Here is an 18,691-nt window from a genome sequence, read left to right on the forward strand (position 1 = left end):
TCCCTCTCTTCTGAGCATTGTAGTTCGCCCGTAGAGCACTTTACATGCACATATGGGGTATGTTCTTACTCAGAAGAAATGGGGTTACAAATTTTTTTTTCCTATTTTCCCTTGTGAAAATGAAAAATTTAGGGTAACACCAGCATTTTGGCGAAAAAAAATGTTTTTCTCATTTTCCCACCCAACTATTTTGTCAAACACCTGTGGGGTGTTAAGGCGCACTATACTCCTTGTTACGTTCCGTGAGGGGTGTAGTTTCCAAAATGGGGTCACATGTGGGTATTTCTTTTTTTGTGTTTATGTCAGAACCGCTGTAAAATCAGCCACCCCTGTGCAAATCACCAATTTAGGCCTCAAATGTACACAGTGTGCTCTCCCTCCTGAGCCTTGTTGTGCATCCGCAGAACATTTTACGCCCACATCTGGGGTATTTCCGTACTCAGGAGAAATTGCGTTACAAATTTTGGGGGTCTGTTTTTGCTTTTACCGCTTGTGAAAATAAAAATGTATGGGGTAAATCCAGCATGTTAGTTTAAAAAAATAAAAAAATGTTACACTAACGGGCTGGTGTAGGCCCCAACTTTTCCTTTTCATAAGGGGTAAAAGGAAAAAAAAGCCCCCCAAATTTGTAGTGCAATTTCTCCCGAGTACGGCGATACCCCATATGTGACCCTAAACTGTTCCCTTGAAATACGACAGGGCTCTGACGTGAGAGAGCACCATGCGCATTTGAGGACTAAATTAGGGATTGCATAGGGGTGGACATAGGAGTATTCTACGCCAGTGATTCCCAAACAGGGTGCCTCCAGCAGTTGCTAATCTCCCAGCATGCCTGGACAGTCAGTGGCTGTCCGGAAATGCTGGGAGTTGGTGATTTGCAACAGCTGGAGGCTCCGTTTTGGAAACACTGCCGTACAATACGTTTTTCATTTTTATTGGGGGGGGGGGGACAGTGTAAGGGGGTGTATATGTAGTGTTTTACCCTTTATTATGTGTTAGTGTAGTGTAGTGTAGTATTTTTAGGGTACATTCACACTGGCAGGCGTTTACAGTGAGTTTACCGCTAGGAGTTTGTGCTGCGGCGAAAAATTTGCCGCAGCCCAAACTTGAAGCAGAAAACTAACGGTAAACCTGCCCGTGTAAATGTACCCTGTACATTGACATGGGGGGACAAACCTCCAGCTGTTTCAAAACTACAACACCCAGCATGTACTGACAGACCGTGCATGCTGGGAGTTGTACTTTTGCAACAGCTGGAGGCACACTGGTTGGAAAACCTTCAGTTACCTAACTCAGTATTTTCCAACCAGTGTGCCTCCAGCTTTTGCAAAACTACAACTCCCAGCATGTACTGATCGCCGAAGGGCATGCTGGGAGATGTAGTTATGCAACAGATGGAGGTACACAACTACAACTCCCAGCATGCCCACATAGCAGTTTGCTGTCTGAGCATGCTGGGATTTGCAGTTTTGCAACATCTGGAGAGCTATAGTTTAGAGACCAATGCACAGTAATCTCCAACTGTGGACCTCCAGATGTTGCAAAACTACAAATCCCAGCATGCTCAGACAGCAAACTGCTATGTGGGCATGCTGGGAGTTGTAGTTTTGCAAGATCTGGAGAGCGACAGTATAGAGATCATTGTGCAGTGATCTCAAACTGTAGCTCTCCAGCTGTTGCAAAACTACAAATCTCAGAATGCCTAAACAGCTCTCTGGGCATGCTGGGAGTTATAGTTTTTCAACATCTGGAGGGCTACAGTTTAGAGACCACTCTATAGTGGTCTCAGACTGTAGCCCTCCAGATGTTGCTAAGCAACTCACCGGCTTCCGTAGGATCCACAGAGCTGCGTCGCCGTCCTCTTCTTCCGTCGATCGCCGCCTGCTGCCGCTGTCAATCGCCGGCCGCTGCTGTCGCCGATGGGTGAGTGGATCTTCGGCGCCGGTCCTGTGTCGTTTCCCCGTTCTGCCCCGCCTATTGTGGGTGGGCAGGACGGGGAAACCGAAAGTAAAGCCCCCCGCCCCCGATCTGCTATCGGTCATCGCGTCTTGATGACCAATAGCAGGGATAGGAGGGGTAGCACCCCTGCCACCTCACTCCTATCGCTTCAGGGGGATCGTGGGTGTCATGGACACCCGCGATCCCCCTTCTATTCCGGGTCATTGGGTCACCATAGACCCAAATCCGCGCAAATCGCAAGTGTGAATTCACTTGCGATTTGCGCCGATCGCCGACATGGGGGGGGGGGGGGTGTCTGATGACCCCCCTGGGCATTTGCGCGGGGTGCCTGCTGATCGATATCAGCAGGCACCCCGGTCCGGTCCGTGCCCGGCGTGCGGCGGGGACAGAAATTCCCACAGAAATATGGATACGTCCTGGGTCCTTAAGTACCAGAAAGCTAGGGCGTATTCATACGCCCTAGGTCCTTAAGGGGTTAAAAAAACATATGAATAAAAGGGATGATATGGTCAAAGTACTTACGTCTATTAATTGTTCACATTGTGTATCTATAGAAAGAGTTAGAATGAAAAGATGCAATAATTGAAACATCTTAAAAGACACCTTAAAGGGGTACTCCGCCCCTAGATATCTTATCCCCTATCAAAAGGATAGGGTATAAGATGTCAGATCGCCGGGGTCCCGCTGCTGGGGACCCCTGGGATCTCCGCTGCGGCACCCCGCTATCATTACTGCACAGAGCACACTCGCTCTGAGCGCAATGACCGGCGATACAGGGGCCGGAGCATCGTTACTTCACGACTCCGCCACTCGTGATGTCACGGCCCTTAATGCAAGTCTATGGGAGGGGGCGTGATGGCCACCACGCCCCCTCCCATAGACTTGCATTGAGGGGGCGGACCGTGACTTCACGAGGGGGCAGAGCCGTGATGTAAAGATGCTCCGGCCCCTGTATTGCCCGTCATTACACACAGAGCGAGTTTGCTCTGTGCAGTAATGATAGCGGGGTGCCGCAGCGGAGATCCTGTTGGTCCCCAGCAGCGTGACCCTGGCGATCTGACATCTTATCCCCTATCCTTTGGATAGGGGATAAGATGCTAGGGACGGAGTACCCCTTTAATGACTTAAAGGAGTTTTCCTAGAATTGACATTTATCCTATTATAGGATAGGTAATAGATGTCTGATCACTGGAGGCCCCACATCTGGCATCCCCACTTATAATGACAACAAGATTTCTGTTTCCTTCACAGGACTGCACCGACGATTAGGAATGGAACGGTAGTTGAGATTGCATATAGTTAGTGTTTAAGAGGAGGTAAATTCCACACTGGATTTTGGCTAAGATCTAGGCTGCTGCTATAAAGTTGTTGATGATACTGTTATAAGCTGTATTTTTTACTTGTGTTTTCTTAGGTATCTGCCAACTTGAAACTTAATGAGAAGATGGATGTGAAGAGAAAACTGGTGAGCGTGGTTTTTAAGCATCCAGTGCATAATGTGCAAATGAGCTCTATTTATTTTTCCTCCGGGTAGGGGTTTCCAAGTCTGCAGTGGCCACTTCACCAGAAATGTATGTATGAGTAGAAAAAATATGGTCTTTAACCCCTTGGGGACGGAGCCCATTGTGACCCTAAGGACGGGAGAATTTTTTGCAAATCTGACCATTGTCACTTTAAATATTAATTTCTCTGGGATGCTTTTACTTATAAATTTGATTCCGAGATTGTTTTTTCGTGACATATTCAACTTTATGGTTGTGGTAAATTTTTGTCGATACTTGCATCATTTCTTGGTGAAAAATTCAAAAATGTTATGAAAAATTTGAAAATTTTGCATTTTTCTAACTTTGAAGCTCTCTGCTTGTAAGGAAAATAGACACTCCAAATAAATGATATATTGATTCACATATACAATATGTCTACTTTATATTTGCATCATAAAGTTGAGATGTTTTTACTTTTGGAAGACATCAGAGGGCTTCAAAGTTCAGCAGCAGTTTTCCAATTTTTCACAAAATTATCAAAATCGGAATTTTTCAGGGACCAGTTCAGGTTTGAAGTGGATTTGAAGGGCCTTCATATTAGAAATACCCCACAAATGACCCAATTATAAAAACTGCACCCCTCAAAGTATTGAAAATGACATTCAGTAAGTGTGTTAACCTTTTAGGTGTTTCACAGGAATAGCAGCAAACTGAAGGAGAAAATTCTAAATCTTCATTTTTTACACTCGCATGTTCTTGTAGACCCAGTTTTCAAATTTTTACAAGTGGTAATAGGAGAAAAAGCCCCCAAAATTTGTAACCCAATTTCTCTCAAGTAAGGAAACTTCCATTCAAAACAAATTCTCTCTCCAAAAGCTCAATGGCGCGCCTTCTCTGCTTAGCATTGTAGTGCTCCAGCAGAGCAGTTGACATCCACTGGGATATTTCCATGCTCTGAAGAAATGGGGTTACAAATTGGGGGGGGGGGGGCATCTTCTCCTATTACTCATTGTAATAATGTAAAGTTTGGGGAAAAAAACGCATTTTAGTGAAAAAAAGATTAATTTACACATCCTTAACACCTCTGGGGTGTTAACCCCTTAAGGATCGGGGTTTTTTCCTTTTCTGCATTTTCATTTTTTGCTCCTTGCCTTTAAAAAATCATAACTCTTTAAATTTTACACCTAAAAATCCATATGATGGTTTATTTTTTGCGCCACCAATTCTACTTTGTAATGACGTCAGTCATTGTGCCAAAAATCTAGGGTGAAATGGAAAGAAAAATCATTGTGAGACAAAATTGAAAAAAAAAAAACGCCGTTTTGGGGGCTTCCATTTCTACGTAGTACATTTTTCGGTAAAAATGACACCTGATATTTATTCTGTAGGTCCATACGCTTAAAATGATACCCTACTTATATAGGTTTGATTTTGTCGTACTTCTGGAAAAAATCATAACTTTATGCAGGAAAATTAATACGTTTAAAATTGTAATTTCTGACCCCTATAACTTTTTAATTTTTCCGTGTATGGGGCGGTATGAGGGCTCATTTTTTGCGCCGTGATCTGAAGTTTTTATCGGTACCATTTTTGCATTGATAAGACTTATTGATCACTTTTTATTCATTTTTTCATTATATAAAAAGTGACCAAAAATGCACTATTTTGGACTTTGGAATTTTTTTGCGCACACGCCATTGACCGTGCGGTTTAATTAACGATATATTTTTATAATTCGGACATTTCCGCACGCGGAGATACCATATATGTTTATTTTTATTTTTATTTACACTGTGTTTTTTTTATGGGAAAAGGGGGTGATTCAAACTTTTAATAGGAAAGGGGTTATATGATATTCACTTATTTTTTCACATTTTTTTTGCAGTGTTATAGTTCCCATAGGGACCTTTAACACTGCACACACTGATCTTTCACATTGATCACTGGTTTCTCATAAGAAACCAGTGATCGATGATTCTGCCTCTTAACTGCTCATGCCTGGATCTCAGGCACTGAGCAGTCATTCAGCGATCGGACAGCGATAAGGCAGGTAGGGACCCTCTAGCTGTCCTGTAAGCTGTCCGGGATGCCGCGATTTCGCCGCGGCTATCCCGAAGAGCCCACTGAGCTAACCGGCATGGTTTCAGTTTCACTTTAGACGCGGCGTTCAACTTTGAATGCCGCATCTAAAGAGTTAATAGCACGCGGCACAGCGATCAATGCTGCGCGCTTTTAGCCACGGGTCCCGGCCGTGGCCCCGCATTATAGATCGGGGGCGGACACATGACGTTCCAGTACGTCATGTGTCCTTAAGGGGTTAAGGCTCACTGTACCCCCTTTTTTTTTTTTTTTTTTTGCTGTTCTGGTACCATAGGGGATTCCTAAATGTGACATGCCCCCCAAAAAACATTTCAGCAAAATTTGCTTTACAAAAGCCAAATGTGACTCCTTCTCTTCTGAACATTGTAGTTCACCCGCAAAGAATTTTACGTCCCAACATGGGGTATTTCCATACTCCGAAGAAATTGGGTTACAAATTTTGGGGGGATTTTCTCTATTACCATTTGTAAAAATGGTAAATTTTGGCAAAAAATCCACTTTAGTGAAAAAACAATATATTTAATTTACACATCCGACTTTAACGAAAAGTCGTCAAATACCTGTGGGGTGTTAAGGCTCACTGGACCCCTTGTTAAGTACCTTGAGGTGTTTATTTTCCAAAATAGTATGCCATGTGAGTTTTTCTTTTGCTGTTATGGCACCATAGTGGCCTCCTTAATGCGACATTCCTCCCAAAAACCATTTCAGCAAAATTCACTCTCCAAAATGCCATTGTCGCTCCTTCCCTTCTGTGCCCTCTAGTGCACCCACAGAGCACTTTACATCCACATATGAGCTATTTCCTTAATCGAGAGAAATTGGGTTACAAATTTTGGGGGGCTTTTTCTCATACTACCCATAAAACCGGGTCTACAAGAACATGCGAGTGTAAAAAATGAAAATTTTGAATTTTCTCCTTCACTTTCCTGCTATTCCTGTGAAACACCTAAAGGGTTAACAAACCTTTTGAATGTAATTTTGAATACTTTGTGGGGTGCAGTTTTTATAATGGGGTAATTTATGGGGTATTTCTAATATGAAGGCCCTTCAAATCCACTTGAAATCTGAACTGGTCCCTGAAAAATTCAGATTTTGAAAATTTCGTGAAAAATTAGAAAATTGCCGCTGAACTTTGAAACCCTCTGATGTCTTCCAAAAGTAAATACATGTCAACTTAATGATGCCAAGATAAACATATTGTATAGACATATTGTATATGTGAATCAATATAAAATGTATTTGGAATGTCTATTTTCCTTACAAGCAGAGAGCTTCAAAGTTAGAAAAATTCTAAATTATCTAATTTCTCATGACATTTTGGAATTTTTCACCAAGAAATGCAAGTATTGGCAAAAATTTACCACTTTGTTAAAGTAGAATATGTCATGAAAAAACAATCTCAAAATCAATTTCATATGTAAAAGCATCCCAGAGTTCTTAATGCTTAAAGTGACAGTGGTCAGATGTGCAAAAAATGCTCTGGTCCTTAAGGTGAAAATGGGTTTTTCCGTAACCCCTTAAGGACCAGGCCATTTTACACCTTAAGGACCAGAACGTTTTTTGCAAATCTGACCACTGCCATTTTAAACATTAATAACTCTGGAATGCTTTTAGTTATCATTCTGGTTCCGAGATTGTTTTTTCGTGACATATTCTACTTTAACTTAGTGGTAAAATTTTATGGTAACTTGCATCCTTTCTTGGTGAAAAATCCCCAAATTTGATGGAAAAAATTAAAATTTTGCATTTTTCTAACTTTGAAGCTCTCTGCTTGTAAGGAAAATGGATATTCAAAATAAATGTTTTTTTGGTTCACATATACTATATGTCTACTTTATGTTTGCATCACAAAATTTATGAGTTTTTACTTTTGGAAGACACGAGAGGGCTTCAAAGTTCAGCAGCAATTTTGAAATTTTTCACAAAATTTTCAAACTCGCTATTTTTCATGGACCAGTTCAGGTTTGAGGTGGATTTGAAGGGTCTTCATATTAGAAATACCCCATAAAAGACCCCATTATAAAAACTGCACCCCCAAAGTATTCAAAATGACATTCAGTAAGTGTATTAACCCTTTAGGTGTTTCACAGGATTAGCAGCAAAGTGAAGGAGAAAATTCCAAATCTTAATTTTTTACACTCGCATGTTCTTGTAGACCCAAGTTTTGAGTTTGTGCAAGCGGTAAAAAGGAGAACATTTTTACTTTTATCTGAAACCCAATTTCTCTCGAGTAAGCACATACCTCATATGTCTATGTTAATTGTTTAGCGGGCGCAGTAGAGGGCTCAGAAGGGAAGGAGCGACAAATGGTTTTTGGGGGGCATGTCACCTTTAGGAAGCCCCTATGGTGCCAGGACAGCAAAAAAAAAAAAACACATGGCATAACATTTTGGCAAATAGACCCCTCGGGGAATGTAACAAGGGGTAAAGTGAACCTTAATACCCCACATGTGATTCACGACTTTTGCATATGTAAAAAAAAAAATTTTTTACCTAAAATGCTTGGTTTCCCAAAAATTTGAAGCCCAATTTCTCCTGATTCAGAAAACAACCCATATGGTGGTGAAAATTGTTCTGCTGGTGCACTACAGGTCTCAGAAGAGAAGGAGTCACATTTGGCTTTTTGAAATAAAATTTTGCTCTGGGGGCATGCCGCATTTAGGAAGCCCCTATGGTGCCAGAACAGCAAAAAAAAAAAAAAAAACAACCACATGGCATACCATTTTGGAAACTAGACCCCTCGGGGAATGTAACAAGGGGTAATGTGAACCTTAATACCCTACAGGTGTTTCACGACTTTTGCATATGTGAACATTTTTTTTAATTTTTTACCTAAAATGCTTGGCTTCCCAAAATGTTTACATTTTTAAAAAGGGTAATAGCAGAAAATACCCCCCAAAATTTGAAGCCCAATTTCTCCTGATTCAGAAAACACCCCATATGGGGGTGAAAAGTGCTCTGCTGGCACACTACAGGTCTCAGAAGAGAAGAAGTCACATTTGGCTTTTTGAAAGCAAATTTTGCTCTGGGGGCATGCCGCATTTAGGAAGCCCCTATGGTGCCAGAACAGCAAAAAAAAAAACCACATGGCATACCATTTTGGAAACTAGACCCCTCGGGGAACGTAACAAGGGGTAATGTGAACCTTAATACCCCACAGGTGATTCCCGACTTTTGCATATGTAAAAAAAAAAATAATAATAATTTTTTACCTAAAATGCTTGGTTTCCCAAGGATTTTACATTTTTAAAAAGGGTAACAGCAGAAAATACCCACCAAAATTTGTAACACAATATCTCCCGAGTACAGCGATACCGCTTATGTGGCCCTAAACTGTTGCCTTGAAAGACGACAGCGCTCCAAAGTGAGAGCGCCATGCGCATTTGAGGCCTGAATTATGGACTTGCATAGAGCTGGACATAGGGGTATTCTACGCCAGTGATTCCCAAACAGGGTGCCTCCAGCTGTTGTAAAACACCCAGCATGCCTAGACAGTCAGTGGCTATCTGGCAATACTGGGAGTAGTTGTTTTGCAATTATCTGCCGCAGCTCAAACTTGCAGCCGGATACTTACTGTAAACCTCCGCCCATGTGAGTGTACCCTGTACGTTCACATTGGTGGGGAGAAACTTCCAGCTGTTGCAAAACTACAACTCCCAGCATGTACGGTCTATCAGTGCATGCTGGGAGTTGTAGTTTTGCAACAGCTGGAGGCTCCGTTTTGGAAACAGTGGCGTACCAGACGTTTTTCATTTTTATTGGGGAGGGGAGGGGGGCTGTGTAGGGGTATGTGTATATGTAGTGTTTTTTACTTTTTATTTTATTTTGTGTTAGTGTAGTGTAGTGTTTTTAGGGTACAGTCGCATGGGCGGGGGTTCACACTAGTTTCTCGCTGGCAGTTTGAGCTGTGGCAGAAAATTTGCCGCAGTTCAAACTTGCAGCCGGATACTTACTGTAAACCTCCACCCATGTGAGTGTACCCTGTACGTTCACATTGGGGGGGGAGAAACATCCATCTGTTGCAAAACTACAACTCCCAGCATGTACGGTCTATCAGTGCATGCTGGGAGTTGTAGTTTTGCAACAGCTGGAGGCACACTGGTTGTGAAACACCGAGTTTGGTAACAAACTCAGTTTTTTGCAACCAGTGTGCCTTCAGCTGTTGCAAAAGCTACAACCCCCAGCACGTACGGACAGCGGAAGGGCATGCTGGGTCTTGTAGTTATGCAACAGCTGGAGGCATACTACTTTGGCTGGGGATGCTGGGGATTGTAGTTATGCAACAGCTGGAGACACACTGGTTTGCTACTTAACTCAGTGTGCCTTCAGCTGTTGCAAAACTACAACTCTCAGCAGTCACCGACAGCCAGCAGGCATGCTGGGAGTTGTAGTTATGCAACCAGCAGATGCACCACTAAAACTCCCAGCATGCACTGTAGCTCATTGAGCAAGCTGGGAGTTGTAGTTATACAACAGCTGAAGGTACACTTTTCCATAGAAAAAAATGTGCCTCCAGCTGTTGCAAAACTATAAGTCCCAGCATGCCCATAAGGGAATGCTGGAAGTTGTGGTGGTCTGCCTCCTGCTGTTGCATAACTACAGCTTCCAGCATGCCCTTTTTGCATGCTGGGAGCTGTTGCTAAGCAACAGCAGGAGGCTGTCACTCATCTCCTACTGCTGCTCCACGCCGCATCAGGTCAGTCCCTCGCCGCCGCTGCTCCTGGGCCCCGATCCCAACATTGACGCCGGGGATCGGGGTCCCCAGCACCCGGGGTCTTCTTCCCGCACCCGCTCACGTCCTCCGGAAGAAGGGTGGAGCGGGTTTCGGGACGACGAATCAGGGCGTTCGTGAGGTGGCACCAGTGCCACCTCACCCCTGCTGGCTATGGCTGACGGCCCCGATCAGCCAGTAATTCCGGGTCACCAGGTCACTGGAGACCCGATTGACCCGGAATTGCAGCAGATCGCTGGACTGAATTGTCCAGCGATCTGCGGCCATCGCTGACATGGGGGGGGGGGGCATAATGACCCCCCTGGGCAATATGCCGCGATGCCTGCTGAACAATTTCAGCAGGCATCGGGCACCGGCTCCCCTCCGGATAGCGGCGGGGGGCCGGGAATGGACCGGACGTACTCCTACGTCCTCGGTCCTTAAGGACTCGGAAACGGGGGCGTAGGAGTATGTCCATTGTCCTTAAGGGGTTAAAGGGGTACTCCTGTAGAAACTTTTTTTTTTATCAACTGGTGCCAGAAAGTTAAACAGATTTGTAAATCACTTCTATTAAAAAATCTTAATCCTTCTAGTACTTTTTAGGGGCTGTATACTAAAGAGAAATCAAAAAAAAAAATGCATTTCCTCTGATGTCATGACCACAGTGCTCTCTGCTGACCTCTGCTGTCCATTTTAGGACAGTTCCTAAAATGGACAGCAAAGAGCACTGTGGTAATGATTTTTATTAAGAGTGGAAAATGAATATAGCAGGTAGTGCCCCTAAAAGTAGTTTGGCCCCCTCGGTGCCACCATATAGTAGTACAAAAGAAAAGAGAAGAAAAAGGCAACAGAGGGTTCAGCTATGTGCCACTATCCTTAATGGTACTGTAAGGTCATCAATAATAAGAGTGTGCTCACCTTGTAGTGTTGCACTCTGAGCACAACACTGTATAGCACCTTCTGTCACTTCTAGTGAACAACGTTCATGGGGTACAGCCGAGCAGTCAGCCGTACCTGAGTCAGGTACGGTGCAAACAGATGCGTGGCATATCCCTCTAACCGAGGTGCATAAAATTGCTGCTCTTGAGGCGCTCTTCCTTCCAGTTCAGTAGAGGTAGGTGTATTAGTAAACCGAAGCAGACCAGAAAGTAATAAAAAATAAAAATTGCTTTATTTGCCAAAAGATAAATAAGGTCGGACAACCCATGTCGCGGGGTTGGACCCCCTATTTGTCAGGTCATGTGGTACATACAGCCATTGATCTTATCTTATTTATAGACGGAAACCTTACGAAAAGTAAAATTGCAAATGCAACTGCACTAATACAAAACACGGGTTTCTATAATATCCGAAGGATGATTTTGTAAATGAATAGAAGTAAAAGAAAACACACATCTAGAATAAAAAAACAAAGAATATATACAGTATAATATACCCTGTCTTAACAATCCTTAAGTGACTCCTAGGTAGATTCAGTGGGACAGGTGCCCCGGCGGGTAAGCACATTAGTAAGCACATATTGTCCACGGTCAGAAGTATCCGAAAAGCAAGTGAGAAAAGGCTGCATCCCTGGATGGGAGACCGCAAGGCTGAGAAACATTTATAAAAAACATAATAGCCACATACGTACCTATGCCAAGTGTAGCCTACATTTACTTCTTTGTTTTGTAAAAGAGCACAACGGTCAGTGGTGTCCTACATGATCCTGGATCCTCCTCGATCACCAGCGTCAGCTAGCGGAAAGATTATATCAACAAAAGAAGAAGGTCTGGCACATTAGGTAGAGGATAAAATAAGCTTTCCTTTATTCACAAATCTTGACATGATTCACATACAGAAAAGGGTCAGACGCGTTTCACCTACGTTGAGGTTTAATCGTAGACTAGCAAACATATAACAAACACTGCTAAAATACTAAGTCAAAGGGTCACATGACCTCTTACATCATTAAAACCAAAAGAACTTGTGGAAGACCCGGTATGGATGAAGATCATCTTTTCATTTGCTTGTCACCCATTCAGATTTGTCCAAATGGGTGAATTGCGTTTTTTACTTCTTTTGTGTTTTATACAAAAACTGGTTTGAATTATTGCATATACGAGCTGTGTAATATCAACATCCAATTATGACATTCTGAAACCTCTCCATAATTAACATATTCGGCCATTATTATTATTAATTATTTATGCGCACCATACAATATTTGTAAATTTATCCAAAGTGCTAGTTCTACATATTATTATAATTTTTTTCTATTTATTATACCCTATTAGTTTATATATATATATATATGGAAAATAGGAATCAGATATCACACAGTTCGTATTACGTGCAAAGAATATATGTATGTATATATATATATATATATATATATATATATATATATATATATCCCTACTGCCCCTGCCTTATTAGACCTTAATAAAGTTTTTTATTTGTTTTATTATTTTATTATACCAACATTTTATCATATACTGATATGGTTAAGGGCATGTTACAATGAGGTCAATTCTTTTATTCAAACCCTGTGGGTGTCTCGTTTCTAGTAGAAACATCCAATATGTTTCTCTGTTATAAAGGCGTCTTTTCAAATCACCCCCTCTGGGACCTAACCTGACTTTCTCCACACCTGTAACTCGCAATGAGCTTGTGTCTCCTGCGTGAATGTCTCTGAAATGTTTGGATAGCATGGATACATTAGTTAAATTGCTTTTTGCATCTGATACATGCTTTCTAAACCGCATCTTTAATGAGTTGCTGGTGCAGCCCGTATATTGGATATTACAGGACACACATTTTGCTACAAATATAACTGATTTTGTATTACAATTTAAATAATCTTTGATATTGTAGCTTCTCCCTGTGTGACATGAAACCACTAGTTTGGTTTGTTCAATATAGCTACATGTCACACATCTGGTGTGTCCGCATCTCAAACAACCCGCTGCACCTAGCCAATTTTTATTATTTTTCCTTTTTCTTTCACTAGAAAAAAGGCTGGGTGAAACATTAGAATTTATCTTAGGACCCCTGTGTTCCTGTATTGGAAACTGATCCTCTACTTAAAAATATAGTGGAGAACCGTGTTATGACGGTATCAAGAAGGGGTCCTACGATAGGTTCTAATGTTTCACCCAGCCTTTTTCTAGTGAAAGAAAAAGGAAAAACAATAAAAATTGCTAGGTGCAGCAGGTTGTTGGAGATGCGGAAAAGGAAGAGAGAGACCGTTGTATGGAGGGTCACAATATCCAATTAATTCCTATAGGTCATCCAAAGATGACCCAAAAAATACCAATTCTACTCATACACCCTAAAGACGTGAGTTAAAAGTGCAATCTTTATTGTATTGTACGCACACAAATTGTATTAAAATACTAGGAGCCACTGTAATCCACTTTCCTAATAGATGTGAAATGACCAACTGGTTCAATGTTTGATATAAATCACACCAGATAACGGAGCCTGCAGAACACCACTAAACTGGATACTTGGACAGATGGCTACCTATATTAAAATCTTTCACACTGCCCCCCTCGACATGTTTCGCTGGACCACCAGCTTTATCAAGAGGCAAGAGGGCACTGGTTAAAAAACGCCGATCCTAGGGGTTTTAAAACCTCCCCTGTGACATCACAGGATGGGGATTGTATACACCAAGGGTTACTGAACCAATCCACCAACTGAACTGATGATGGATTTTAGCAAGGACCAATTAGTGTGAGATACATCATTCCCAATACTATCCAATTGTGTCTATTTACCATCACTTGCCAATCGGGACAGACCTAGCCATGATTGACAGTATCGCTCACCTTTTAGAAGCAGTGATCCCTTCCTGACGTGCTGCGCGAAGTAAGTCTGCGCGCACTGTTAGAAGAAGATCCCGTCTCAACACACTGTTGCGCCTGCTTTGTTGCTAGGCGCTTGTTAGTAAACATACACTCACCCGTTCTTCATGTTCTCCGCCTCCGATGACGTACTGTCTGGCTCTGGCCGTGCGCTTGATTCCATATTACTGCATAACCACTATGTGTCTCCGGCTGCGCACAGCCAACTGCGCGAGCTAATAAGATTCAACAATAGTGGCTTGTAATATCACTACTATTACTAGGCAGAGGATCAACAGTTAACCAATTATATACATCTATCATTAGGTAAGTATTAGATCTCCAATATCCATATGGACATTCAGGTAATGATCAAATTACATGTAAACATTGATCAATCTGAACCTCTGCAATATAGAAGATAAATAATAGAAATACCTGGGTGAGTGTGAAAGGTTCCTGTAATGGTAGATATAAGGGATAATTGAACAAGGAGGAATTTTTATATTATTTTTATTTTATTGGCTTGGAAGTAGAGAATGATAATCCTGCATTATCTTAATTCCATACCTCTAAGGGAATGAATCTTAACACCAATATCTGATATGCCATCCTAAAATCGATAACCAGGTGTAGATGTTCTATAAACCCCTCTTTTACTATATTAATTCGGCACAGTGCTTTAGTCCATTGTGTTTAATCACTGATGCAATAATATTAAATGGCAGTAACTTATTTTTCAAATAAATGCACTGAAGGTGAAACCTTCATTTAAACCTCTTGGAGACATCGATCCCAATCTGTGGATCCTCTTAGCCTCCTCACGCAAAAGCTTCTTGTCCAGGTCTCCATGTCTGGGTCCTAGCCGAGGTTTGGCAATGCCAATAAACCGTAGGCTAGACCAATCACCCCTATGAAGGGTGGCAAAATGTCTAGCTAGAGGGGTATCTGCCCCCGTACGTATAGTGTTGACGTGTTTGGACACACGTCTTCTCAACTGTTGCACAGTTTTGCCCACATAAATTATAGGGCAATTGCACTGTGCAACATAGATAACCCCCATTGTCTGACAATTGATAAATTCTCTCAATACGTAAACACGTCCATCAATCGGATTACTGAATTCCTTACATTTCGGCATTATATGGCAGAAAGAACAATTGCCACAAGGGAAGGATCCGACCACAGACGACCTTAGCCAGGTATCTGTTGTTCCTTCCGAGAAGTAACTCTTGACCAGATATTCTCTGATGTTACTCCCACGTCTATATGTAATAGCTGGATACGGAGTTAACACCTCCTTCAGATCATTATTTACGAGTAGGATTTGCCAGAATCTTTTTAGTATACTTGTTACTTGACAGTTGTTATTGTCAAAGGTGCCAATACACCTGACCCTTTTGTTCTCAGGTCCAATCCTAGATCTATCTGATTTCCAAAGATCACTTCTAGGAGTATCCCTGGCTCGAGCGAAGGTCCTATGGAGCACCTTCTTTGGATAGCCCCTTGCTATGAATCTCTGGTACAGTAACTTACTCTCCCTTAAAAAGGCTTCCTGTGTAGAGCAATTTCTTTTTGCTCTTAAGTACTGTCCAATAGGGATTCCCCTTTTAAGGGGGACAGGATGATGACTATTCCACTGGAGAAAGCTATTCGTTGACATTGGTTTTCGATATATCTCCGTTTGGATGCTGCCACTCGGATCCAAGGAAATTTGAAGATCTAGAAAGGTGAGAGTGCTCTGGTGTATTTTGTGCGTGAAGTGCATACCTATTTGGTTAGAATTCAGTGTTGAAACAAATTGATGAAATAGTGCTCTAGTGCCATCCCAAAATAAATTCATCAATAAATTGGCCCCAGAACAAAATGTGATTTGTGTATTTTTGGTTTGTGTCAGAAAAAACTATAGTATCTTCCCACCACCCTAAAAATAAATTTGCAAAATTCGGTGCACATGTCGGGCCCATAGCGGTGCCCTTACACTGTAAATAAAAGTGACCATCAAAAACAAAATAATTGTGAGTGAGAAGAAATTGAAGTAATGATAAAACAAACTCATTGTGTCTAATGTGCGGTGTTCCCCGAGTGCTCAAAAAGTACCGAACTGCCTCCAGACCTAAATCATGTTGGATGTTTGTATATAGCGCCTCTACATCCAGGCTTGCTATAAAGGTCTGGGGCGGGAAAGAAATTTCCTGTAAACGAGTGACAGCATCCCCCGTATCTCTAATAAAGGAGGGCAATGATGCCACAAAAGGGGCTAAAATCTGATCCACGTATTTACTTATGCCTTCCGTCAAGTTCTCATTACCCGAGACTATCGGACGTATAAGAGAACTTTCTTTTGCTTCCAATAAGATTGATTTCAATTCAGTAACATATCTACCCGTTGGATTAGAATCCAATTTTTTATACGTATCCGTGTCTTGTACTAATCTCAACACCATTTCCTTGTAGTCCTTCTTGTTCATCACTACAACATTCCCTCCTTTGTCGGAGGCTTTCACCACTATTTCTTTGTTGTTTTCCAATTCCTTTAGAGCCCTTTGCTCCTCTGTTGTTATATTCCCCTGGATCTTACAGTTTCGGAGTTTACTCAACTCAAGAGTAACCATCTCCACAAAAGTTTGTATATTGTTATACTGGCTGAATGGTGGAGTTAACCTAGATCTAGGTTTGAGATCAGAAAAAGGTGGACTTAATGTGATATTTCCTGTCTCATTTTCATCAAGTAGACCAACAAGGTCCCTTAATACTCCTTCATCACGCTCTATCATATGACCTGGATTGGAATCTTTGTTCTTGAACATTTTGTGCAGAGCTAATTTCCTAGCAAACAAATTAACATCCTTTATCCAGGAAAAACTATCATAGACAGGGGTAGGTACAAAGGTTAAACCTTTTTGCAAGATTTTAAATTCCGAGATTGTTAATTCGTGAGAGGACAAATTAACTATTTGCATCTTGTCCTTTAATGCTTGATTTGGGAGGGGTATGCCCACTTCTCCCGATCTCGGAGCTGGACTCCGACCCCTAAAAAAGTAGGCGGTGCTGACATTTGTCCTGGAGTCAATGGCATAGTCTGCATAGGTATGCTCCCTTGCCCCATGGGAGTAATTGGAGCTGCTGTGGTCATAACTGGTTGTTGAATAGAAGGTGTGAAGAAAGCAGCAGAGGAATAAGCTGGCATAGAGGTAGATGTTTGTCCCTCCATGCTTCTTGGAGGTATCAAATTCATATTGGTGTGACATAGTGATTGTACTTGAGTATTTGCAATTTGCGGCTGTAAATTAGAAGGCACCAGACCTTGCACTGGTCCAGATGTTGGATTCCGTGCCTGATTGTTTTTAGGGTACGGGCGTTTGTTATTATAATTTCTATGTTTGTTCCTAAATCTCGATTTCACTGTTTGATTTAAGGGTCTGCCACCAGTGGTGGAAGTATCATCTGACTCTTATACCTCCGACTCAGACAAATCTGTATATTGATTTTGATTCTGGTAGTTGCCCTGAGGTCTTTTAATATAAATATGGCCTGTATCGAAATCTTGTTTATCCCTTATATATTTACTATGTTTACGTTCCCTAATCTCTCATTGAAAGCTTTCGATGTGTTTTTGTAGCCTTTCTTCTAAGGTGGGAAACTCAAAGTTATTTTCAGTCAGCTTTTAGAAATCTGCAAAAGACATATAAGAAATATATCTGGTCTTGGTGGGAAATAGCGAGTTTAGAGACCTATTTGCAACTAAAAATAGTATACAGAGGCTTAAGGATAAATATATTGCCCAATTCACATCAGGAGGACGTTGAATTCATACAAGGGTGGCAGCAATTGCTTACGGAGAACTCCTTACGTATGTTAGACTATCTAATCACATACGAGAGAAAGGAATTTAGTACGATCAGTACACAGCTGGAAAGTCAGATTGAGGAAATCCAAACCTTTAAAAATAACTTGGAGTTTCCCACCTGAGAAGAAAGGTACAAAAACACATCGAAAGCTTTCAATCAGACATTAGGGAACGTAAACATTGTAAATATATAAGGGAAAAAGGAGATTTCGATACAGGCCATATTTATATTAACAGACCTCAGGGCAACTACCAGAATCAAAATCAATATACAGATTTGTCTGAGTCGGAGGTATCAGAGTCAGATGATACTTCCACCACTGGTAGCAGACCCTTAAATCAAACAGTGAAATCGAGATTTAGGAACAAACGTAGAAATTATAATAACAAGTGCCCGTACCCTAAAAACAATCAGGTACGGAATCCAACATCTGGACCAGTGCAAGGTCTGGTACCTTCTAATTTACAGCCGCAAATTGCAAATACTCAAGTACAATCACTATGCCACACCAATATGAATTCGATACCTCTAAGAAGCATGGAGGGACAAACATCTACCTCTATGCCAGCTTATTCCTCTGCTGCTTTCTTCACACCTTCTATTCAACAACCAGTTATGACCACAGCAGCTCCAATTACGCCCATGGGGCAAGGGAGCATACCTATGCAGACTATGCCATTGACTCCAGGACAAATGTCAGCACCGCCAACTTTTTTAGGGGTCGGAGTTCAGCTCCGAGATCGGGAGAAGTGGGCATAC

The 18,691-nt window shown here is 41.8% G+C and overlaps 1 protein-coding gene across 11 annotated transcripts in view; it reads left to right on the forward strand.

The window, feature by feature from the left end:
* ABCG4 (ATP binding cassette subfamily G member 4) overlaps positions 1-18,691 on the forward strand; it is a 522,357-nt gene that overhangs the window by 142,057 nt on the left and 361,609 nt on the right. For 10 of the 11 annotated variants that reach the window (XM_056543428.1, XM_056543421.1, XM_056543422.1 and 7 more), the window contains one exon: positions 3,374-3,424. The exons of the other annotated variant lie outside the window; for it this stretch is intronic. In XM_056543428.1, coding sequence (XP_056399403.1) covers positions 3,374-3,424 — 51 coding nt within the window. The remainder of the gene's footprint in view (positions 1-3,373; positions 3,425-18,691) is intronic. 11 annotated transcript variants of the gene reach the window in all.

The sequence above is a fragment of the Hyla sarda genome, chromosome 10 (genome assembly GCF_029499605.1).
Source record: "Hyla sarda isolate aHylSar1 chromosome 10, aHylSar1.hap1, whole genome shotgun sequence".
Taxonomy (NCBI): domain Eukaryota; kingdom Metazoa; phylum Chordata; class Amphibia; order Anura; family Hylidae; genus Hyla; species Hyla sarda.